Genomic DNA, 26,418 nt, shown 5'->3' with positions numbered 1-26,418 from the left:
CCCAAGCGATTTCTCTTACTATTTAAGTTTCAAAGCAGGCCCAAGTATATATTTCTTTATTTCCAAGTTGTGAAAACTCGAGCCCAATTGAGCCTCATAAGGTTCGGTGGGGTTTATTTCCGTTTCAAAATAATAATTTAAAAGAGATCCGTGTAATTTCGCAAATCATAATAGAAGTCCTTGTAATTATGTCAAGTTGTAAGAGAGGTTGTATAATTTACCCTTTAGTTATTAATTTTTTATTTATTTATTGGTAATTATCCAGAAGTTTATTTTACTTTTTTATGGTTCATGGCGCATTGCAAATAGTAATCATTTCCTCTTAACTTAGTGAACTTAAAGTTACTCCATTCCTTTTTCTTATCAAGCTTCTGCTTCATTATGTTTTTTGTACTTTGAGTTTTTATTTATTTATTTAAAAATTATGATAATTGTGTAAATATCTGTCTAAGCCTTTTAAGACAATGCATTGCATAATTGTATTTAGTAGCTTTAAAATCTCCAACAAACCAGGATATCTGCAGACTGGGAGTCATGAAAGTTTAACCGACAGAACCAGAAAGTTTAACCCACAGAACCAGAAAGTTTAACCATTCACCACTAAGAGTGGTGCAATCTAGGGTTAGGATAGCACATAAATGACATTAGCTGTTATAATGCAGTTGAAGCACGCATATTTATATATACATATACATATACATATATATATGTGTGTGTGTGTGTGTGAGTGTGTGTGAAGGGATATATAAAAGAATGAAAGCTTCTGCTGGAAATTTAAGCTATATTTGTAAGTCACTTTCTACACTCTAGCAAGGCTACAAACTTTGGGCCACATGAGGGTATTTTCTAAACCTGCCCAAGGAAATGCAGATATTATTGACTTCAAATGCCCTTTTATAGCTTCTGCTCTACATCACTTACATAACATTCTTAATTTTAAAACCACACATCCTCAGTTACAACATGAACTACACATATATGAATCATCTAATTTTGAACCGACAATCATTTCTCTGGACTTGAAATCGCCTAGAGTTTTCGGTCCTGTTCAATCACCCTAGGGACTGGTTTCTATCTTACTCTCCTTCAACAGCTTCACCACCTCAAGCATGGTTGGCCGCTTCCAAGGCTCGTCATGTGTGCACAACCGTGCAACTTCAAGAACACTCGACATCTGATCCTTCCATGCCATTGAACTAGAAAAATAGGGATCTAGTACCTCATATTCCCTCCCATTTGTGACCATCCACCTAACCCATCCAACAAGATTGCCGCCCTCAACATCAGCCTGACCCGTTGGTGCTCTTCCTGTCACCAGCTCTAGCATCACCACTCCAAAGCTATAGATATCACCCTTGGTTGTAGCCACCATGGTCTGACCATACTCAGGAGGTATATATCCAAATGTTCCAGCAAGCACAGTGCTAACATGGCTCTCACATGCACTAATTATCCTTGCCAGGCCAAAATCTGAAACCCGTGGCTCAAACTTGCTATCCAGTAAGATATTACTGGACTTGATGTCTCTGTGAATGATATGGGGAACAAAACCATGATGCAGAAAGGCAAGCCCTCGAGCTGAGCCCAGGCAGATCTTAAATCGGGTAGGCCAGTCAAGTGCCTCAACTGCATCTGCACGGTTCCTCAACCACACATCAAGGCTTCCATTCTCCATGTATTCATAAATCAAGAACCTCTCATCTGCAAAGACACAGTATCCAAGCAATGGAACCAGGTTTTCATGTTTAACCTTCCCAATTGTCTCCATTTCAGCCAAAAATTCACGGTCACCATGCAAGTGTCCTCCATTAAGCCTTTTGATGGCAATGGTTCTACCTTCGGGCAGTGACGCCCTATAAACTGTACCGAATCCACCATCACCTATAATGTAAGTCTTGCTGAAATTTTCAGTCGCTGATAAAATGTCTGCAGGGTTTACCCTCAATAGCGAGTGCTGAAAGGTTGCGATATTAATGCTTAGTGGCTCCTTTGATTTCTTACACAAAAGCTCATCAGAGGACTCAGGTTCAATTGCTGTCACAAGCTTACCCTTTCCCCCATCAAGTATCACAGCTTCTTGTCTCAGCATCCTGCATCTGAGAAGACAAATGAACAGGACCAGGGAAACAAATGTGGCACCAAGTGCAATGCCCAAGACAGAAGCACGGGTTAAAATCTGTGCAGGTGGGTAGCCCTGTGCGGAAGGGAGAATAGGTTGGTTTGGTATGCATCTTTTAGCCTGTGTACAAGTTTCTGGTACGTGGCCGGTGAATCTGTTTCCAGAGAAATTGACAAAGGCAAGCCCATCTATGTTACAAATATTGCAAGGTACAGACTCTTGGAAATTGTTATTAGACAAGTCGAGATATGTCAAGGCAGAAAGAGTAGAGAGTGAAGAAGGCAAGCTGCCAGTAATTTTGTTGTTGTGAACATCCAGTGTGGAAAGGGTGGTCAGATTAGAAAGAGAATTACCGAGGTTACCAGACAAGTGGTTGTTGCTGGCATTTAGGACCAAAAGAGAACTGGTGGTTCCAAAGTCAAAAGAGAGAGGTCCTGAGATGGAATTCATGCTAAAATCTAGATGGGTCAAACTCTTAATGGTGAATATGGATGAAGGCAATGAACCAGTGAGCCAGTTATTTGACAAATTAAGCTTGGCTATGCTTGGTGTCATTGATCCTAGATTATCAGGGATTGAGCCAATAAGCTGGTTATGTGAAAGAACAAGTCCCTGAAGGTTTCTCATTGAGAAGAACTGAGGAATAACTGGTCCTGTCAAAGAATTGAAAGAGAGATCAAGGAAAGTTAAGTTCATCAGACCTGAAATCTCACGAGGAATGCTTCCATTGAGCTTGTTTCCCTGTAAGAGTAGCTCTGTTAGGACAATGCAATGCTTAATCGATGCAGGAATGGGACCATCAAACTCATTATTGGACAGATCAAGCATGCCATAATGCTGGGTGAACTCGGAGTCTGGTAAAGGCACCTTTTGAAACCCAGAGCAGATTTCCTCAGGTATTGGACCAGAGAAATGGTTATTGGATAGCACCAGGTTGTCGAGAAATCTTAACTGAGATATGGATTTTGGAATTGGACCTGAAAGCCTGTTTTCGCCAAGGTCCACAGACACCAGCTTTGTGCACTTGAAAAGCTGCAAGGGGATATCTCCAGTCAACTTGTTACCACGTAGAGACAGATTAGTCAAATTTTTGAGCTCACCAATGGAACTTGGGATGTTTCCTTGAAAGAGATTATTGTCTAATTGCAACCTCTGCAGATTAGAAACTTTGGCAACTTCCTCCGGAATCTGACCTTCAAGAAAATTGTTACTGAGTGATATCTCCATAAGTGTTTTGGACTCCCACAGTTGACCAGTAATATTTCCAGAGAAATTGTTTTTTGACAGTTCCAGTGTAACCAGCTGGAGGTCTCCCAAATAAGAAGGTATTTCACCAAAGAGATCATTTCCAGACAACACCAAATCAGTGAGATTCAAACATTCCCTGAAAGTGTCGTCTATAGTACCAGTAAAATCATTATCCGAAAGCGATATACTGGCCAATGACTTTGCAGAGCATACTTCTGCAGACAACTCACCAGAGAGCAAATTGGTACTGACATCAAGTAAGGTCAGGGATGGCAGATTGAGTGGTGGTAGAGACCCATTAAAGAGGTTCTTTGCTAACATTATGGACCCTACTCGTTTCCAACTGGAAATCCACTCAGGTATAGGACCTGATAGGCGATTTGAGTCAAGGATAAGCGAGTCTAGTGATTCCAGGCCCGCAAGACCATAAGGTAATGTGCCAGATAATGAGTTGAAGGACAGATCTAGAATCTTGAGTTTCTTGCAGTTTCCCAATTGCCCTGGAATTGTTCCACTAAGTCCTGCATTGGCAGCAAGAAGGTAGACTAGATTTGTCAGCTTGCCGAAGCTTGAAGGCAGTTCTCCCTCAAAATTGTTCTGTGCTATATTCAAGTACGACAAGCTTGTCAGCTTAGAGATTTCTTCAGCCACTTTTCCTGAAAGTCTGCAACTCTGGAGATTAAGTACCTGTAGGTCTCTCAGACTGCCAATTGTATCTGGTATTGCCCCATTGAGGTTGTTGTTTCCAACACTCATTGAATTTATGCTGGTCAGTTGGCCTACTTCCACTGGTATAGATCCAGTCAGCGAATTCCACGAGAGATCAAGAGTTCTAAGCATTCCCAAGTTTCCAATCTCAGGAATTACTGGCCCTGTAAATCTGTTCTGACTAGCATCGAAGTACAGAAGCCTTGTAAGGTTACCCAGACTGGAAGGTAGATTCCCAGTGAAGAAATTTACACTAAGATCAAGTGACTGCAATTTTTGTAGGTTTCCAAGCTCTGCTGGAAGATTACCAGAAAATGCATTTGCATGGACCGATAGTTCATTTAGTTCTCTCAGATGACCAATTGTCGTCGGTAAACTGCCAGAAAAGCTATTGTCATCAAGTACAAGTTTTCTAAGGTTTTTCATGTTCAAGAGGGTAGGAGGCAGCATCCCAAACAGTCTATTATCACTCAGATCCAGGATCTCCAAATTCTCAAGATGCCAAAAACTTTCAGAAATATGGCCAATGAGGGCACAATGGCTGAGGTTAAGATGCTTCAGATGTCTGAATTCTCCAAGACTGTTCGGAAATGGAAGATCTAAGGGTAACAATGTACAAGATAAATCAATTTCATGAACTATGGGACCCTCACACCTTATGCCACTCCAACTGCATGGATGGATCTTTGAATTGAACCAACTCGGAATAACATCTCTTCTCTGGACAAGAGAGTTTCTGAGAGCAATTAATGACTCAATGTCACCAAAGTAATTTGCACTTGAAAAGGATGAATGTATGAAGCAATAGAACATGAAGACAAGAGAAGCCTTCCATCTCAGAGCTGAGTTTTTCATTCTGCACCAAGTTCTGATGAATGATGATGATCAATTGCAGGAAGCTTTAATCGGTATGGATTCCACCTTTGAAACTAGAGAGATATATTCTGCAAGGTGAAACATGAAATTCATGATTTGTAGAATTTAAATCATGTCCATCTTTGAACGATGACAAATCTTCAAATTCACAGTTTTATTCACATTTTTCTTAGGCAATTTTATTCTTAATAAATACTATTAACAAATCATGGTATTTGGGAAGAAAATTCAGAGTTTCCTCATTGAACTTGGAAAGTGAGATAGCAATCTCTGGTAAGAGGTTAATGATGAACTGACAAAGGCCCAGTCCAGCTAGTATCTCAGGTTTGAGTCCCAATGGGACGATATGGATGCAGTATCTGACGTATTTAACAAAAAACTAAAAAAAAAAAAGAAAAAAGGAAAAAAAGTAAAGCTCAAATCAGGGCAGCCTCTTTTTAGCCAATTAAACAAAAGGAACACTATGAAATTAAATGTTTTCTGAACACAATTTAATTAAAAGCTCGAGTTTCAGCTAATCTGAAGGACCCATATCCTTGCTACGATTAAGAAATAAAAACAGAAATTACCTCCAAGCTAGCTTGATATGACAATTTCAGAGTCTCTCAAATCTGAATCTCAATGACAAACTTTACTCCATTCGGTAACAAGTTCCTATAGATAATCACATAAAAAACATATATCATACCAAAATGTTGGTTTTTAGACAGCAATTTTTAGAAAATCCTTCTTGTATGATCCATAAGCAACCTCCACGTACCAATTAAATATACATGTTATTCCTAGAAACTTGTTAGAAATTATACAATCAAATAATTTGTGCAACCTTGCACCAAGGCTTAGCCCAAGTGGTATCTTCTCCTTGTTGAGAGTTTGAGTATCCATGGAACAAACGGGTGCATAGTGTGTGACCACACCAACCCAACAAATATATATAAATATATAAATAATTTGTGTGTAACATCTTCTCAGTTTTATTGAGACTTCCAACACCTCCCATTCACAGATTGAAAGAATATTTAATGATAAGAATCATTTTTCAAAACATTTCATTTCAAGTATAGTTTTCCATAGAAAGGTGGAAAAAGATGGCACTAGAAATAAGCCAGCTTTTAACCTTCCCAAATAAAAACAGCTTTCAGGAAGATAGAAGTAAACCATCTTAAGAGCAACTCAGAACTTTCGACCTCTCAAAATCAAGAAGCAATCTTAAAAAATAAATAAATAATAACTGAGGAAAGCACGGGTCTTCCTCTACACACACAGAGAGAGAGAGAAACCTGGCCGTTATGGAAGGCAGATGGGATGATTAATACGCTATTGTTGCATCATTAAAGAACGTCTGTACTCTGTATTGTCCATCCTCTTCACAACGGCAAAACCTGGTTTTAAAAGTCAAACACTTTGTTAGACACAGTAAATCCACTAATTAATGACAAACACTACTTCACAAAAACCAATCTTTTAATTAAATACCAAAAAAAAAAAACACCATCCAGAAAATCAAAACCGTTCCTTCAGATTCTGTTGAAAACACCAGTCACTGAGAACGAAGCCCCAGAGCTCGAGTTCAAACACACACCCATCTTACACAAATTAAAGAAACATTATAAGTGGAGAAACCCAGAATGTTATCAGTGGTGGAGAGTGGAGAACAAAAACCCGGAAAAGCTGGTCACTTTATATAAAGGCATTGGGCTCGAGAAAGATTGACAGAACTCAAACCATTAAAAAATTACAAAAAGGGTCAGAATGTTAATGGGCTATATAAACAACAAAATGGCTGCGTCTACAGCCCTTAAGAGTCCTTCGACCGTGGATATTATTTTCCAAATGTAAAGCTTGCATTTGTAATCAGCCTATTAATCCATGCTTTTTGCAATTATATGTATATATAATATATATAGTACGAAAATGCACATAGATGTGTGTGTGGAAGCATCAGTTATAGAGAGAAAGACAAACCCTATCTAAAACGCACGATCGATATTTCGTTTTCTACTTCTTTTGAGATCGTATCAAAGATCAATGGAACCTTTTAATTTAAAATAATAAAATGATTTTGGAAAAGTGTTGCAAAAGAAGTTCATGTATAGTCACAAGTCACTACTCAGGCTAATAAAGCCAAACTCTGTGTGTAGAACAAAATGAACAGAACTCAAAAGACATACAAGTGAGTGGTTTGGCTTTTCCCATATCAAAATGTACCAAAATCAATGAAGTATACAACTCTCCGAGATATTAATGTCGAAGATCAGAAAGCCAATAATCTTGAAATTAACAAAGAAAACAAAAGTGAAAAGCACAGTAATACTAAAAATTAATGACCTGTGAGAAGTTCTTCAAGGTTATGATTCTCTGAATCTGAATCACCTGTCGCCGACGATAAATTGAAGATTTTCCGACAAAACACAGAAAAAAAGCTCTCTTTTCTTTGTCTGTATATGTATCTTTCTAGCTAAGAAGAAAAGTGAGGTGTAATGAAGCTGAAGTTGAAGTTATCTCGGGAGTTGTGGAAGATGAAAAGCAAGGGGTAGAGAGAATAGCATCTCCCTGTAAGACTCAGAGCTGGTGCTGCAGATTTGTTTCAGAGACTTCCGTACGCTGCGCTTTCACCATGAAAACACTCTTTCTCTCTCTCTCTCTCTTCTTCCTCTCTCTAAAACAGAAAACTCATTCTCCCTCTCCCTCACTCTGATTTTCTCTCTCTACAACAAATCTGTGTGGGGCTCCTCTATCGCTCCTGCCAGGAGATGCGATACGCGTACGCTCGTCGTCGTTTTGCTGGGTGGTGTGGAAGGCGTGAGCGAGTGCACATGCTTCCAAAACGAGACGGTTACTTTCGTAGTCACTCTCTCTATCCGTCTCAGAGAGTCTCATTTAAGAGTGGGAGGTTATAACCGTACGCGCTTTGGTTTCTAAGTTTGTTGTACTCGCTCCGAATATATGGAAGTGTTTTAGTTGAAGTAATGAAAAGACGGAATTACCATCCAGATGTGTTTACATACAGCGAGTAGGATATTTTATGTAGTCAAGGTCGTGTGGGAGGATTTGAAGAAAGGGGTTGAAATAGAAACAAAAAGAAATGGAAAATGACTGACATATCCTATTCTATCTTTGTGTATTTATCGGTGTGTCCCACAAGTGGTAATATGCATAAACCGGTTAAGGATGGACCGGATTGACCGAATATCGGTTCAAAGTGACGTTGTTTTAGCCTTGGATCATTTGAATTTTTATTTTATTTTTTATATTTAATTTGTAACTAATAATCAACCCATAGTCATTTTAAATTCTGAGACTGACTGCAGATGTATAGGCGCCAATTAACCAAGTTATTTGGATGTTATTAGGGTAAAGTAAAATGGCAAACTCTCAGGTTTGGTATAAGGATGCCGACATATAGTGGCTTATATGTTTTTTTTGACAAAAATATTATCTTAGGTTTGATAAAGTTAATAAAAATATCATTGTTATACTCTAACACATTAAAATATCAATTTAAATAATACAATTTTTTTATTAACTTAAATATCCTTAAATTATATGGATTACCGGGTACAAGTCATGCGAGAAACCTAATTTTTCTCTCTCCCCACTCTATTTTTCTCTTTCCTTTATCAAACCCTAACCTAAACAAGCCGCGCGTCACTGCCTCTCTCTCAAACCCATCACCAAATCCTTAGCCCTCTTCGCCCCTAAACCCCTCACCACCATCGTCTTCATCCCCAAAACCACCCACCACTGTATTCACCCACCGCCGCTGCCACCACAACTAGCATCACCACTCCCACATCTATAACTACCAATATCCCAACCCTCAGAACCACGACCACCACCACTGTTCATTTCCGCAAATAAAACCCGAAATTCAACTTTATTGGGTTTTCTTAGAAGAGGAAGGTGTTTCGGCGACGTGAAGGGAGCTCGGAGCGTGGCCAGCGTCGGAGCGCATGTACGCGCATTAGATCTATTCGTAAAGACAAATCTTGGTGCGTGGGAGTGTGATATAGAACAAGTTTGAGGCCGGTGAAGTCTTCGGCGATGACGACTGCGACAAAGGGTGATTGGTATCATCGGCGACAAAGGGTAATTGGTATCACCGACGTCCTCCACCTACCGTGTTCGTAGTGGTCCGAGTTTGGGTCATGCTAGTCATTCCTTGGTTCTCCCGACCTTGTCATAGCCACCGTCCGTTGTCCTCATCACCATCTACTACCACCAAGCCCATCAACACCCATTATTTACCGCCATCATGCTATGAACCACCACAACCACTGCCGCCGCCGTCCTCATTTTTATGGCTATCACCACTACCCAGCGCCACCATGCCATGAACCACCACCACCACCACCACTGCCACGGCCAACATCCACCCACGGCTGCCACTAACTTCTACTCATTGGTTCAATCAATACTAACTTCTCTCTCTCTAACTTTAACTTCCTCTCTCTCTAAAGTTACCTAAAAACTTTATTATATATGTAGTATATGAGTGTATATATATATGCCCTCACCATGCCATGAACCACGTACCACAACCATTGCCGCCGCCGACGTCCTCCATCCACCGGCTTCAAATCTCTCTACAAGAAGTGGCAGTAATAGTGTGTATATATGTATGTATATACCGAGGGCAAAAATGACTTTTCATGAATTATGATAATTTACAATAAAAATAAATTAAATAGTGATTGGCAATCTCATCTTTTTCAACGTATTAAGATTTGTTTAGATCAAAAATTCTGATAAGAGATATTATTGTACAAAAATAGGACAACTTATATATGACTGCCCTTCTACCATAAGAATTCGTTGCTGATGATATTTTGAGTTAGATTTGTACATGTGAAAATTTGAATGCCCATTCAATGGACGACAAAAAGATTTAAAGTTATTTTAAATTATATATTTATATACATGTTCACATTTTGAATATAATGTACACTTATAGTCAGAAATTAAATCTAGGGCACAGTATAAAAAAAATAATAATAATAATAAACATGGCAATAAATATAAATAAGAAAAAATTAGTTGCAAGATAATATGTAGTATAAGAAAGATAAATAGTTTGACAAAAATTAGAAGAAGAAAAGAAAAATTAGAAAACTTTGAAAGGAAAAAAAAAAAATAGAGTTGGTTTAAAAAATGAAAATGTAACTTTTTTGAATGAAATTAAACGAATTTAAAGAGAAAAAATATAAATTTAAGAGTTAATTTTAAAAAATAAAAATTTTAGGGGACATTATATGAATTATTTTCATATATATATAAGAAAAAATATGTTTAGTATATATACATAATAGGCAGGGCCGGGCATTAACCGGCTCCGCCCGAGATATATATATATTTATATCTAACAAACTTATAAATATATTTCAAAAGAAAATCCAAATGTCCTTTACGTGTGTATATATATATATATATATATATATATATATATGTTAAAACAGGATTCATTTTCCTCTTTTTGTTTTCTTTTCCGTGTGCGTGTTAAAACTACGAGTACTACTTTATGGAGGGTAGGAAAGGAAACCAATTGGTAATAAATTAATAAAATATAGACGCAACTACATGTTGGGGTTGTTTGGTTTCCTTTATTTGATATATTTATGTGGTTAACGAGTGCAACACTTAAAGGGTGGTACAAACTTCTCACTCTTTTGTATTGTTACACTTAAACCGGTCCTATCCGGTTCCTTCAATTCGACCGGATGAACGGTTTATTCGGGTCCTATAGGCTACGAGAAGATGATAGTGACTAGGGGTAAGGAATGAAAATTCTTCTAATCCATCAAGAAAAGACTGGTGTATCTTGTGGGGGCCAAAGATTTGAAATCCCACGAGTCAGGCACGTGCATGAGGCTACACTTCATAAAGGTTGGTACTAGTACTAATTTGTCGAGCAAGTTGTACAAATTTTTAAAGTGGAATAGCAGGCATAAGGCATGAGGTGAGGAGGACACTCCTCTAGTTAGAAAAAGGCACAAAACGCACATAGAAGAAGGCACAAAACGCACATAGAAAAAGGTTTAAGGAAAAATTAAATAAATAATTTAAGTATAGGTTGTTTAAGAAATATAAAATTAATTTTCTTTTAAAAATAAAATTAATTAAAGTAAGAATATATATGCAATTTTTATAAAATTGGGATAGGGCAGGATTCATACATTTTCGTCCCCCCTTGGAACTCAGTGCTGATGAAACCTCCTTATAACATGTTTATTAGTCATACCATTCCTTTGCTGGACATAAATATACCAAATCGGAATAAATTAACACCTCTAACAAAAAGTTCTTTTTATTAAGATTTAAGACCCATTTTAATTGTGTTTGGTTACACCAAGTAGTAGTTTTTTTTTACTCTTTTTGCGATACAAATATTACTGATATAAAAAGTTTTTGGCAAGTGGAATTTCTATGTATTCGTAGAACTTTGGACCTTCTGCTTTAAAAAATGATTGCTTTTGGTATAAAAAAAAAAAGGAGATGATCAATGCAATCAATTTTTCTATAAAAATATTTAATTTTTGTTTTTCTTAAACTAAATGACAAAAATGCCTCTAATACTCTGTTCTTGTTAATTGACTAACGGGAGACAATAATGTCACTTCACACTAAAAGTAATGCATACTAAATAAATAAATAAATAGTGTATTTTTCACCTTCCTTGAAAAAATTACTTTAAATATGGTAATTACCTCCCTTAGGGTTAAGGGTAATTATAGACGGTACCCTTTACGTTTAAAAAATTACACCGTCCTTCCTCAAGATTTGCTCCGTCGTAACACTTAGCCCCCTCCGGTGAAAGTCAACGTCGGTCAATGATGACATTAGTCATTTTTAACCCTGTAATACCACATTTGCCCTTACTATATTTGTAAAGACATTTTAACCTTTATTTTTATATTAAAATTATCTATGTACCTAGAATAAAAAGACAAAAAAACCCTTACATAATATCTTTATAAGCCCACACTCTTTAAGGTCTCCTTCAAGGTCTGCTATATATATATATATATATATATATATATATATGATTTTTTTTTTTCTCTCTCTCTCTCTATATATATATATACATATTTTGTGGTTTTATTTAATTATTTTATTTTTCCTTTTCATTATTGTTTAACCAGATGTCTCAGTCAAGCTCAAATATTGCAAGAGGCAATGCTCTAAGGAATTTGAGGTACAATAGTATGACTTGTTATTGTGGTGTAACAGCTGCAATAAATTGTGGTGTAACAGCTGCAATAAGGGTTACAATTTACGACACTTATCACAATAAAGGGAAGTTGTGTTATACCTGTGAAAGAAAAAAATGTTCATTGTGGGAATAGTGCAACCCCATTGGTACAATAGGTGGTTATGAATCATCTACAAATCAAGATGGTGAAGTTCAACGAAATGATGATGCTGCTTATCTGAGAGACCAATATGAAGCGATGAACAGGCGGTTGGATCTGATTGAAGCAAGAAATGGACAAATGAAGATGTTCATTATTGCAGCTTTGTTGTTGTCTTTCTTAGCCTTGTTAAAAACATTTTAGTAGCTATTAAGTTTGTACTGTGTTTAAAAGCAATGTAAGTCTATTTTTGAAGAAATATAACACTTATGTGTTCCATATAAACTAGAAGCAATATAAGTCTATTAAGAAGATATATGAAAGTTATACAGTATGAACTCCATTGCAAAACATAGTGGCATGCAAAAATAACCAAAAGCTTATATAGTATGAACTCCATTGCAAAACACAGTGGCATGCAAAAAATAACCAAAAGCTTATATATAGTTCAATCCAACTGTCTCCACTTCATTACATACACAAAACAACCAAAAGTATACCCATGACCCATGAGTATAAGTATGTAATTATATCCTGTCCAAAAACCTATCCAGCAATATCCCAAAAATTGTCAACAAGTAGCAAGCAAAGTTTCCCAAAAGTGACAACTTATCCACACATGCTCCTAATGCAACTCTAACCATGAGCAAACACTTTTCCACATGCCATCAAAACAAAATAGTAATATCAAAAGTGATAGGTTATCCACATATGCTTCAAATAAGAACACAAAAAACATTCTTCAGGGGAGGCCAGAAGGATTGAAACAGCATGACAGTTACCACATTGCCTGTGGAAAACAAATAAATGGAGCTCAAAAAAAAAAAAAATAAAAAAAAAATAAAAAAAAAAAACCGAAATATATAACTAAAATTTACATGACATTATAATTTACCATGTCAGAAGAAGTACCACTACCAAGTTGGGGCTGAGACATAGACGCACCCCTCCCACCTCTAACTGCCTAAGTCAAACAAACACAACAATTTCAAATAACTATATGGCCAATAAAGTAAATCTGTAAATGAAAAAATAAAAATAAAAAAATTTACCATTTGAGTTGCGCCTCTACCAAGTTGGGGCTGAGAATTGCTTGCACCCAAACTCCATGTAGCACCTTGGGGTTGAGAATTGCTTATACCACCCATCACACCTCTAACTGCCTGAGTCAAACAACCATAACAATTTCAAATAATTGTATGGCCAATAAAGTAAATCTGTAAATGAAAAAAATAAAAAATAATAATAAAAAAGTTAACATTTGAGTTGTCCCTCCACCAAGTTGGGGTTGAGAATTGATTGCACCAAAAACTCCATGTAGCACCTTGGGGTTGAGAACTGCTTATACCACCCCTCCCACCTCTAACTGCCTGAGTTAAACAACCACAATAATTTCAAATAATTGTATGGCCAATAAGGAAAACTGTAAATGAAAAAAATAAAAAATAAAAAATTACCATTTGAGTTGTGCCTCTACCAAGTTGAGGTTAAAAACTGCTTGTACCCAAGGGCTGTGATAAAGCCCCCTCCAAACTCTCTGATATTAAAAAACAAACAAAATATAAGAATAAATAGCATGCACTAATTCAGTTTTTATTAAAACACTTAATTAAATTAAACCAGATAATTAAATTATCTGAGATGTGTTTGAACTTCCCTCTAGACCACTTCCATTTGCAGCTTTTGAAGAACTTCCCTTCTGGACTTTATTTGTATTTTTTGGACATGTTCTTTTGTTATGTCCAAGAGCCTTGCAAATCATACATCTTATAGTCATTGACTTTCTCACTTGACTAGTTCCTGTTGCAGGTTCATTTGCATCTCTTCTTCTATTTTTCTTTGGCCTGCCAGGCCTTCTTTAAGGTGGAGGAGGATAAAGTGGATCACCATGAGTAGGTGGTCATAGTTTTAAGTTAACTATGGGATGTATCATTCCCCCATGAGCTTCCAAATAAGCATCCTTACTCAATTTTTCATCACAAAACAACTCAATATTCATTCTCTTGTAAGCCATTGCAGCAGCTAAATGCTTGCAGGGGAGGCCAGAAATTTGCCATGCCCTACATACACAAGTCCTAGCACCAAGGTTTACCACAGTTGTACCAGTTTCATCCATTATTTCATATTCATCTGCTCCAGCAAATATTACACTATATTGTCTAGATTCCTCTATGAGTTGGTTCAACTTCTTCCTAATGTTAGGAGTCACCACTATTTGCCAACTGCATGCCACCTCATACCTCTTTTGAATCCTACCCATCAATTTTATCCTAATCCATTCTAACATATTCAGAAGTATACTATTTCTTTGTGCACCAACCCAATTGTTAAATGATTCATTTAAATTGTTTATGACATGATCATTTTTCACATTTTCATCAAACCCATGCCTAGACCATGATGATACAGGCAATTCCATCAAATTATTATTCCCTTCTTCTGTAAGATTCCTCAAATGTCTTATGGCAATATCAAAGTTAGCTTGGTTGTAAGCTCTTGCAGCCCCCCAAAAGTACTTCCTTAACAACAAACCAGGGTACTTCTTTTTAAAGTTATTAAATAAATGTCTGCAGCAATATCTATGATGGGCCTTAGGAAAGATATAAGAAATTACAGAATCCAGTCCCTATATAAAACAGTTAAAACAATGTCAACAATTAAATTTACCAAAGATAATAAAATAAAAATTAAATAACATTCAATATGAAAATACCTTTTGTTGATCAGACATGAAAGTCCATGGGCTGTCCTCAAAATCTTTGCCAATCATAATCTGTAGATGTGTTAGAAAAAAACCCCAACTTTCCACTAGGGCTGCAACTTGGGTTGGCCCAACCCAGCCCAGTCCCAACCCAACCTCAACCCGAAGCGGGTTGGGTTGGGCCAACCTGAATTGTACTCACCATGAGTTATGATCATAACCCGAACCGAATATTTTCGGACGGGTTGGGTTTGGTTGACGGGTTGAGGTTTTTTTTTTAATTTTTTTTTTTTTTAAATTTATATATATTATATTATATATTATATATATATATAATATTATTATATATATATATATATATATATATATATATTTGATTATATTATTATAAATAAAAAAACAAAATATTTTTAAGGCAAATCATTTCAGCCCCCCTATCGCCTCCAGCTTCATTCTCTCTCTCTCTCTCTCTCTCCAACTGCAAGTTACAAAATCTACAAGAATCAGAAGTTCAAAACCCACATATTTCAATTTTATCTATCTGTGTGCTAGAATCAAAAGTTCAAAACCCATATCGGCATATCATTTCAGATTATTCAAAAAATCAAAACATCAGCATATCATTTCAGATTGTTCAAAAAATCAAAACCCAGATCTTTCAGTTTCCATCGCCCGCTGTCCAGTTTGTTCAAGCTTCGCCAGATTGGTTCAAGCTTCGCCATATCATTTCAGATTTGTTCAAAAAATCAAAACCCAGATTGTTCAAGCTTCGCCCATGGACGGCGGCAGAGAAAGAAAGATAAAGAAAAAGAAGACAGGGAAAGAGAAAGAGAAAGAAAAAGAAGACAGAGAAAGAGAAAGAGAAAGAAAAAGAAGAAAGCGGAGAGAGAAAGGAGAGAGAAAAAAAAAAAAAAAAAGGCCCCCTTCTCAACTCTCAAGCTTCGCCCATGGACGGCGGCAGATAGAGAAAGAGAGAGGAGAGAGAAATGATGGGAAAAAAAAAATGGGTTTAGGGTTGGGTTCGGGTTGAGCCCAGCCCAACCCGATTTTGTCTAGGTTTTGACAAAACCCAACCCAAACATGAACCCGACTTGTGAATATAAGCCCCAATTTCAAAATTTCTGGGTTGGGCTGGGTTAACCCGCCCAAGTTGCAGCCCTACTTTCCACAACACCATAGGCCACTGGGAAAAGGCCATTGTTGCCATCTAGTACAGTGGCTGCAAGTAGAACATCACCATAGGGTCCTTTCAAATGGCAGCCATCTAGACCAATAAATAGTCTATATCATTTCTTCAAACCAGTGGCCAGTGCCTCAAAACAGATGAAAATTCTGCTAAAGACTGGGTTCGCATACAAATTTGCCCTAAACCTCTTAATTTTAGCCAAGCTTCCTGGATTTTTTTTTATCAATTTCATTTGCATAAGCTGGAAGTAATGTGTAAGCTTCAACATGATTACCCCCAATTTCCTCTAGTGCCTTCCTTTTTGCCCTATACAACTGCATTATACTAGGTTCAATTCCATATTGTGTTTTCACTGTAACTCCCAAAGATGCTATTTTAATCTCAGGATTCTCTTTTATCATATCTGCAAACTTCATAGCAACCCATGTTGATGTTGCTTCCCTAGAAGTGCTCTCATTCACGTAAGTATGGTCTTTGTTTATTTTTTTAATCTGATAGGTGATTTTATCAAAGAGATGTGATGCACGTATCATCCATGGGCAACTTGTAGCAGCACAATGACATCTTATTCTAGCTTTTTCATTTTTTTTTCTAACCATTTTAAAACACTCTTGAATTGCATAATCCCTCAACACTTCCCTAAATTTCTTAATATTGTCAAATAGGTGACCTTTCACTAGCTCAATCTTTTGTCCTGAAACTCTATGAAATTCTATCACAAACAAACATTGATGAAAGGATTTACCCTTAGCCTTATCTTTTTTATCAGTATCACCCAATATTTCAATACTTGATTCTGATCCACATTCATCCCTTAACCCATAATTTGACAAACCATCATCACTACTTATTTGAACTCCCCCCATAGTACCTTCATCTACTAGTCCACTATCACTAGAATACCCTTCATTTTCATCTTCCTATTCCTCATCTTCCGAACTGAAACCATAAATATAATCTCCATCATCCTCATCACCATCCCTTACCCTGCCACCCCTTTCACCACCATCCTTTTCACCACCACTTACATGAGCACCCCTTGGACAACCATCCCTTTCACCATCCCTCACAGCACCATTCCTCTCACATACCATGTTTAAATTTTCAACAGTTTCTAACTCAACATGAACGTGAACAAATTTTTTTATAAGGATTAGTATGCAAGTTAAACATTTGTAACATATCAGCATCACTTTGCACTACCATTTTCTCATGACTCCCAAACAAATCACAATGCATGATAATTGAGACTCCTAATTGTGCAGGTAAATTTTCTAAAGACACTTGTAAAACGTCATCCATCAAATCAATAAAACAGTACCTATCAGGGTCAACATTATAAATTCCTTTCATAGTGGACTTGTAGTGCACATTAATGTCATGCAATTCAGAATCTGCCATCTGTTTATACCACATAACAAAAAACATTAGGATACATATAACAAAATCACATGCATATTTCAAAATAACAGCACAATTTTTTTAGTCAATACATATTAATATGGAAAAATCAAAATACAAAAACATTAGGATAACTATAAAAAAAAAAATTAATAAAAAAAAAATATATCCAAGTGGAAATTCATTATATATATGGTAATCTCAAAAAAAAAAGATATAAAAATAATTTAGGGAAAATTCATTATATATATAGAATACAAAAAACATTTAGAAAAAAAAAAAATCTATATATATAATGAATTTTTACTAAATTATTTCAATATGGTAATCTCAACACACATCAATATAGAAAAAAAATTCTATATATATAATGAATTTTCACTAAATTATTTTAATATGGTAATTTTCACTAAAATTTTAGAAACCAAACATTGTGAACAAATATACTGTAAACAAAAAAAAAAACCAGATTATGAAACAACTACACTCGTTGCATAAAAAAAAAAATAATAATAATAATAATAAAAGGATGCACATAAAAAAACCTATTCAACAACTGATATTAGTGTTGATACGAAAAAAAATCTCTGACAATAATTACATACCAGATATAAGTGTCAATTATGTCTTGTCGAATAACCTATCCAACAATATCCAGATTCAAAAAAAAAAAAAAATTCATACTATAAACAACTATACTCGTTACATATTAATATGGCAAAATCAGAATACAAATTAGACAATATATATATATATATATATATCAGAAACGAAACACTATGAACAACTATAACAAAAACCCTAAAAATCACTGCGAAAATAGACATGCATAACAAAATAGCAATGAACAGGAACCTATTATATATCTATAAAGCAAAAACCCTAAGACCTCAACAAGAATAGCAAAACCCCTAATTTTTTTCAAAAAATTAGGCTTACCATCACCAGCGATGCCTGCTTCTGAAAATATTGTACCGATATTTGCTTGTTGAACGATTATGGTTATGTAACGGCTAGCAAAGAGAACAGAAGATCAAAGTCTTTAGAAATATAGGGTTTGAAAAGCAACGCATCAAACTCTTCACCTCTGTGCTTCTCCATCTCTCTCTTCTGTTTCTCTCTCGAACCGGCTGTATGAGATATGTAAAGGAAATAAAAGGGTTCAATGATATAAATAAAGGAAATGAATGGGTTGCCTGATATAATGAGTGAAATGAAAGGGTTGCAGATGATGGAATTTAGCCGTCAATTTTTTTCCCTCCAAAACCATTAGGGACAATCTAGTAATTTTAAAAAGAAAGATATTCTTCATGTGATATTAACAAAAAATTGAAGGGTGTTTTAGTCATTTAACACGGTCAATGGCCGGAATAAAATGCCGATCAGTTTGGAGAGTGGTCAGTGTAATTTTTGAAACGTAAAGGGTACCGCCTGTAATTACGCCTAACCTCAGGGGAAGTAAGTGAAATTATCCCAATATTTTTTAATAGCTCTCCATAAAATGAAAAACGGGATAATTTCATTTACCTCTCCTGATGTTAGGCGTAATTACAGACAGTACTCCTAACGTTTCAAATATTACGGTAACCTCCCTCCAATGTGACTGAGGTCAGTCCCGGTAGAAACCCATGTTAAATGACTAAACTACCCTTTATTATTAAATTAATTTTATTAATTGAAAAAACCTTTAACAAAGTACCCATTCTACCCCTAATTGAAAAAAATGGTGAGGAAAAGAAAACAAAGAAAGACAAAAAAAGTGAACCAGGGAACAAAATTTACATTTTTCCCAGACCTGATCCCATCCATATGAGCCTTAAATCGATCTAAGACCTGAACAACACCATTGTTGAACCCCATTAAAGTCTGCTTACTTATTTATCTGTACTCTGAAACCCCAACACTTCTTCCATTTTCGTCACAACGGACCACCTCTGCACCACCATAGCCACTGCTGATACCACACATCTCACCTCATACACTTCTATCACCATAAAACACATATATAGTTTTATACATATATGGTAAGTGTGTGTGTGTGTGTGTATATATATATATATATATATATATGTATATGTATATGCAATCTCAACAAAGGGAATTGGATTTAGACGAGATCTGTAAATGCAGAGATTACAGTGGTGCAAGTAACAACATTCCGATGAAGCATTTAATCAAACAACACATGTGCGTCATTCGAGAGTTAGACAAACATAAGATTCAATAACAGAACTAAAAAACCAAGCTTGCTGCAGTCCTCACCAACAAGTTATTGCCGCTACTGGTTCAACGACAGCGTTCTTGCTTATCGATGGTTGGTATCGCTGTTGAGATCATGCATCGCCGCCGCCGTTTCAGTTCGCTTCATCACCGGATTAAAGCGTCGCAGGTGTCTTGCGTCACCAGGCTCACTCTCTCTTTCTACATCCATTATGCTCACCGACCGCAAATCAGTCCTCCATCACTGCCGTCGTTTCTTTCCTCGCTGTTTGCTCACCGTCGAGACCTCACGCCGGTAAGCATCGGTAAGTCGTTTCGTCCTTTTTGTTTGCCGTTCAAATCTCACTGCCGTCACGTCACTGACGTCCTTGTTCACCATCGATTGAGCACATCTTTGCTCATCGCCGGTGAGTTATTCATAGCTCACTGACTTGGGTGATTATCCCATCAGCGACGGTCCAGACGTGGATCCAAGAGATTAAATAGATGTGATTGCAGCCCTCGACAAAGATCGTTGATCCGAAATTGGCGATAGAGAGGGGAGCAAATTCCAAGCAGTTTTTCGGCGAGGTAGTGCCAGTGATCAAGCACACCATATACTAGTAGGACGATGGACGATGGAACCACCATTCAAGGTCAGTGGTGAGAAGCTTGTGGACAATTTTGACGTCTTGAGCGTTTAAGGCTTCATTCAGGGCGAGCACCACCCTTCGATTATTGGAATCCTCCAGAATATCCTTGGAGTTATACATATCAGAGGCTTTGGAAAGAGAGTTTAGAAAGAAAGAGGACATCAGAGTTTAAAGAGAGAGTGTAATTTTTTTCCCCTTACTATTAGGGTAATACGTAATTTTCAATTAAAAATGAAGGAATAAATGTCTTTGCAATCTTTGTAAGGGTAAATGTGACATTTCACCTTTAAAAATGATGATATCAGCAAAAAAATGATCCTCGACCAGTGTTGACTGCTACCGGAAGGGACAAAGTGTTATGCCAGAATTAACCTTGAGGGAGATTACGGTAATATTTGAAATATTAAGGGTACTATCTGTAATTACGCCCAGAGGAGCTAAGCGAAATTATCCCAATGAAAAACCTTCAACCATATTTATAACCACAGTAACAGTAATACCCATTACAATCGTAAATACAGTAGCAAGTAATATCGGCCTTCAACCACCATAAGTACCATACGAAAAGTAGGCCTGACCTGAAGCCTAAAATACTAGAGACTGAACTAAAATTGGACCAGTGGGCCATCTTCAAGCCCATACCAACCTTGCAGCCACGCTCTTTCGTACTACTACTAGATCACTCCAGCAATGTACAGAAAATTGATTGGTTAACTCTACACGTGTCCAAATTTCAAAGCTAACACTGATTACCGTATCACCTGCAGGTGATGCCTACACTTCCCTCCACCAGCGATCCAAAACACCCACCCAAAAGCACCCCTCCCTCCAGATTCTCTTCTCTGCTTACATATAAACGCCCTTTCCATCTCTCTCTCTCTCTCTCTCTCTCTATATACATATACTTATATCTACACAGTACACACACATGGCGACTTCTCTTCTCCTCTCGAATCCTTTCTCTTCCCTCGCTCACCTTCCTCGTAAATCCAACACAGTTCTCTGTAAATCTACCTCTATTTTCACTCTTGCTATACCCACGAAAACCTCCAATTCACAATTTTTAAACAATACACAGTTGACTTCACAAACCCTGGGAAGGTACCGGAAAATTCTCGCCGGCGCTTCTGCAGGAGAAACTGATGGTAAAGTTTCAATATCGGGAACCGAAGAGGTTCTTGTTGGCGAGGATTCAGCGGAATTCGATTTGGCCAAGCAGAAGATTTCTTCTTGGGTTTATTTCACAGGAGTTTTAGGAATTGTACTGTTTATACTTGATGTGGCTTGGATTGACAACTCTTCTGGCTTCGGACACATATTTATTGATGCTGTTTCGAGCTTATCAGAAAGCCACGAGGTGAGTTTATGATTGTAATTGTGATATAAACTTGTGTATATATATATATATATTGTGTATGTATGTATAATTCTTCAATTGATGGAAAACAGTTCATGTGTGTGTTTGATTTTTATCCCATATCTGCTCTCTTTGTTGTTGGGTTAAAAGCTAAAGAAGAAAAAAGTTTGGAACTTTGGATTTTAGATTTTTTATTATCTGGGGCTATTTAAATTGGAAATTGTTTTTGTACAATTGTTTTTGTACAATTGACTCGAATAACATGGAAACCTCTATTTGTTATGCTAAAACTACTAGGTCGCTTGTTGGTGTCAGGATTAGAGCCTGTCATGAAACTTGGTCTACACCTGGTGCAGTTAGTTTAAACTCACATTACTGATTGTGCAATTTAAAGGTCTTTCTGTATAAGGAATTGCATATATTTAAATAATTTTTCAGATTGTAATATGAATCATATGGACGGGGACTAAAAATATTTGATGCCCTTTCGAGCTGACTTTATTCCACTTCTTGATAAAATTTCTAAAAAAATTGAGAAGGTTCTAGATTTGTATCTGATCCTCTTCCTTTAGATAATAAATCAAAGATGTAATATGGTTCTTTAGTTAAAGATGCACATGGCATTCCTTCTAATTTCAAGATTTTAAGAATATTTACAATGTAAGACTAGACTAAATGCTTCTGATTGTTCTTACAAGTGGGTGATTTCCTGGAAAATATATATCCAAAACTTGAAATAATAACTTACTTGAATATCAGATCATACTTGGTAACAGTTTTCCCTTCTGAACATTTTAAACACTTTAGTCCTAATTAAAATTAAACAAACGCTTCTATACAATCACTCCCTCCTGCTCTTCCATCCATACTAATTTTTCATACTCTCCAACTGCTTGTTGATAAAATTCAGGCTCTATTGTGACCAATGGTGAGGGATTAACCTCCTCAGTGTTCTCGTCTAAGTAAAGCTTGTCTTTTAAAGATCCCATTGGCTTCCTCCAACCATGGTATTACATTGTTTTATAAAAGTTGAAAAATAATGTTCAGAGACACCGGATTTGCCCATTAAAAGCTCCATTCAATGGAACAAGCTTTGAGACATCCATCTTATAATCAAAACCATCTCCTACTGACACCCGTAGTACATAGAGTCTTCTAATTGACACATATATGAATTGCTCAATTTGCTCCTGAGTGTTGTTTATTGAGTGTTACAGCATTTTTTTATTATTTTTTTGTTACTTCTTTCTGGAGTCCATTTTCATTAATTATATATACACTGCGTTTGGAAGCATGGAATTGGCGCCTTGGAAGTGGAATTGGAGGAAAATTGGTTTAAAGTTTAAACTAATTTTTCTCCAATCCCAATTACAAGGCACCAATTTCATGCTTCAAACATAGCTCTAAATCATTTGTAGTATTTTACATCTCTAGGGTTTTCTGGTTTGCAGTTCTGTACAGCCTGTAGTTCTATTGCATTAAATTCTGAATGTTGTACTGAGATATTTGATAGGAACTTCCGAAGTTTGTTTGTTTACATTAGAAATTCCATAATGGTTACTGAATTTAGAAATTACAAAATTCAGCAAGGTCAAAAAACAGTATTTTCAATAATGTGTTTAGCTGCTCGAACTTGAATTCAATCAGAATGTGGATTCCTTATTTCTCGGTTGAGGTTGTCTATAGATGCCACCCTTCTTTACTCTCAGCAGTTCTACCATATCTCGCTGCTCATAATTATTTTGGTTGACATTATCACTTTTTGTACAAATCTAGATACTAGAAACCTGGGTTAGGAGTGTATTTGTTCTTGTCATGACTCATAAGGAGTACAATGATACCAAGTGTCGTTAAATGGGGTACCTTTAAATTTCTCATTCCATATTCTTGGAAAACTTTATCATGATTATTTACCGGTATGCCCCGTGCATTCTGTTACCAATCCCTATAATACTTCAAATATCCCATACACTTCACATATGCAGTTGTATTACCATTTACATGCTTCAAACATTATTGAACTGTGACACTAAATATTGTAATGTTTGAGGGACTGGGAATGAACTTCATACTTTGGCTCTTTTTACTGTAAGGAGCCATCTGCTATTTTATCCTTCTCGTGTAAGTTCACATTACCGAGAGCTGAGCCTTCAAACATTCTTCTGCAGGTAGTAATGTTGATCCTTACTCTAGTTTTTGCCATTGTCCACAGTGGCCTGGCTAGTCTCAGAGATGGAGGTGAGAAACTCATAGGAGAACGTGCCTTCCGAGTTTTGTTTGCAGGGACATCTCTTCCATTGGCTGTCAGTACTGTTGTGAGTTCCCAACCCTCTTTTATGGACCATGTGGTCCTGTAAGTTTGATTATTACTGCTTTCCCTGCCACACCTTCCTGAATTCGTGCCTTAAAACAACTGATAGAACCTTGTTTAAATAAACTTGATTGACCTTTTAAAGGGTTGTGATTCAGGTGTACTTCATTAACCACAGATATGATGGGATGCAGTTATGGCAGCTCCAGAGTGTTCCTGGGATACATCAACTAGTGTGGTTCTCTAATTTTATTTCCTTCTTTTTCCTTTACCCTTCAACCTTTAATTTATTAGAGGTAGCAGCTGTCGACAAACCTAAAATGCATCTTTGGGAAACCGGAATTATGAGAATTACCAGGCACCCGCAGGTATCCATCATCTCAATTTTGAATTTCCTTGCACATTACATGTTAATTATATTCTGAGCATTTTGGAGGAAACTTGCACGAACAATACCTCGTTGTTCTTAAATAATCTTGATGGATTAGGTCATTAGGATCAAAGCTTCCCATGTAATTGTGAAGGTTTTTCTTTCTTTTTCTTCTTCTTTTTTCATTTGTGGAGGAAATTGCCATGTAAAAACTGGTTAGTCATATGTTATTTTCTCACCCAATCTCCCCAACCCACATGACTTGAGTTTTTCTCTCTCTGCAATTAGTATTGCCGATCAGGGTTTTGTAAGTTTCTTTTGTAGATGGCCGGACAGGTGATATGGTGCCTAGCTCACACACTCTGGATCGGCAACTCTGTAGCAGTGGCAGCATCCATTGGCCTAATTGGACACCATCTATTTGGTGTCTGGAATGGAGATAGGAGGTTGGCCATACGATATGGTGAAGCTTTTGAGGCTGTGAAGAGCCGAACAAGTGTCATTCCATTTGCAGCTATCCTTGATGGTCGTCAGGAGTTGCCCAGAGATTACTATAAGGAATTTATTCGATTGCCATATGTATCAATCACTGCTTTGACTCTAGGCGCATACTTTGCTCACCCACTTATGCAGGCTGCCAGTTTTCGGCTTCATTGGTAAAAAAGTCCCCCTCTCTTATCAAAATGAAGTACACTAGTTCCTATTGTCTAGGTATAGTGATATGTATCAAGGTTTTATACACTATGTTCTGTAGCAAAATGTACATCTTGGTCAAAATCACACTTTAGTAGCAAACACAGATGATAGAAATGTTGTTGTCCATTGTTTTTATATTCAGACATAGAGCTTGGTGAAAGGCTTTTTCTTTGAATGAGCAGCAAACTAATCGTCAGATACAAGCATATCAATTAGTTTAATTGTGGAAAAGTCTAAGCAGCATGTTACTTGTGAAAATCAGGTTTTATTGTTAAAATAATTCCTTAGGTTTATTATCCGAAAAACAAGATTTGGATTAATTTCATGCCTTTGTCTCGTTATAACGTTTTAACTCCAGTGCTGGTGGGGGGTCATGATTGATTTATAGTTGTTGTATAACCCTGATTAAACTAGACGTTATTTCTCACTTCTCAGTTAGAATGATTTAGGTACTATAAATCCTTATATTCACTTATAAGAGCCTAGAAAGATGTTAATATCATGTAAGTAATATGGTAGCGTCATAATGTTTTGTTCTTTTACTATTTGACAGGGATGGATCTAGGAATTCATATGAGGGGCAAATTTATACTGAGAGATTTTTTCATAATTTCGGTGGAGGCAATTTTAAAATTTTATGGATTTAAATATAAAAAAGTATAAACTTAGGGGTATAAAATGCAATAATATCCGTCCCTGCTATTTGACATTATTTTTCAGGAGTACCGGAAATGGGAAACAATTTCCAAAACAGAAAAAGATTACTCTTTAAAAGAAAATATTTTAAAATTTGTTTTAACATGTGTTACAAGAGGATAACTAAAGTCTTAGAAGAGGTTGTGGGACTCTGAATTCTATTCATTGTCTGCAATTTACAGTAGTGTTCAAATCCGAGTCTTAGCTGAGACTTCAATAATTCGCAAGAGTTGATACAAGCTGAAGCTAAAAACTTGTGCTGAGATGTACCTTGCACCAGATGTGGAGCTACTTGTATGAAAGTACCGCAACAATTCATTTTTGTGTAAATTTTACTTACCTTTCTCGATTTTTGTCAATATTTTACACAGACTCTCTCTATATTTTATAATTTCACTTACTTCCCATGAATTGTTGGTTTGCGTAGATTCCCCTTGCCTGACCATTTTGCCATTCCAATGTCTGAAATAACAGCAAACATTTTATGGGTGAAACGGTAAAAGAGTCGCTAACACGGGAGATAAGTGGAATTATAAAATGTAAAGGTG

At 36.5% G+C, this 26,418-nt stretch overlaps 3 protein-coding genes across 8 annotated transcripts; 1 reads left to right on the top strand and 2 right to left on the bottom strand.

Annotated features, from left to right (window-relative positions):
* Positions 1 to 785: 785 nt before the first annotated feature.
* On the bottom strand, positions 786 to 4,930 carry LOC132273199 (leucine-rich repeat receptor protein kinase MSP1). The gene has a single exon (XM_059774216.1). The coding sequence runs from the start codon at positions 4,928 to 4,930 to the stop codon at positions 1,058 to 1,060; it is 3,873 nt and encodes a 1,290-aa protein (XP_059630199.1). The 3' UTR covers positions 786 to 1,057.
* Positions 4,931 to 12,717: 7,787 nt separating this feature from the next.
* On the bottom strand, positions 12,718 to 20,627 carry LOC132275380 (uncharacterized). 6 transcript variants are annotated; one of them, XR_009470610.1, is made up of 8 exons: positions 19,851 to 20,627; positions 18,528 to 18,718; positions 15,014 to 17,588; positions 13,758 to 14,926; positions 13,560 to 13,670; positions 13,353 to 13,463; positions 13,196 to 13,264; positions 12,718 to 13,090 (listed from the first exon to the last, which is right to left on the bottom strand). XR_009470610.1 is itself a non-coding variant. In XM_059776847.1 (6 exons), the coding sequence occupies exons 2-6, from the start codon at positions 13,758 to 13,760 to the stop codon at positions 12,988 to 12,990; spliced, it is 393 nt and encodes a 130-aa protein (XP_059632830.1). In that variant the 5' UTR covers positions 13,761 to 14,926; positions 15,014 to 15,356; the 3' UTR covers positions 12,718 to 12,987. The 6 variants fall into 6 exon arrangements, 1 of the variants encoding a protein (XP_059632830.1); XR_009470611.1 differs by having other exon boundaries at positions 13,353 to 13,459; XR_009470609.1 differs by having other exon boundaries at positions 13,353 to 13,670.
* A 605-nt stretch (positions 20,628 to 21,232) lies between these two features.
* Positions 21,233 to 25,395, top strand: LOC132275379 (15-cis-zeta-carotene isomerase, chloroplastic). The gene is made up of 4 exons (XM_059776846.1): positions 21,233 to 21,797; positions 23,966 to 24,112; positions 24,267 to 24,476; positions 24,803 to 25,395. Exons 1-4 carry the CDS (start codon positions 21,369 to 21,371, stop codon positions 25,136 to 25,138), a joined length of 1,122 nt encoding a protein of 373 aa, XP_059632829.1. The 5' UTR covers positions 21,233 to 21,368; the 3' UTR covers positions 25,139 to 25,395.
* Positions 25,396 to 26,418: the final 1,023 nt, after the last annotated feature.

This window comes from Cornus florida, unplaced genomic scaffold, assembly GCF_030987335.1.
Source record: "Cornus florida cultivar Cherokee Brave unplaced genomic scaffold, ASM3098733v1 CherokeeBrave_3.0.0_Hap2_Chr09, whole genome shotgun sequence".
Lineage (NCBI taxonomy): Eukaryota > Viridiplantae > Streptophyta > Magnoliopsida > Cornales > Cornaceae > Cornus > Cornus florida.
Note: the sequence above shows the minus strand (reverse complement) of the source record. Positions and strands in the feature narration are given on the sequence as shown.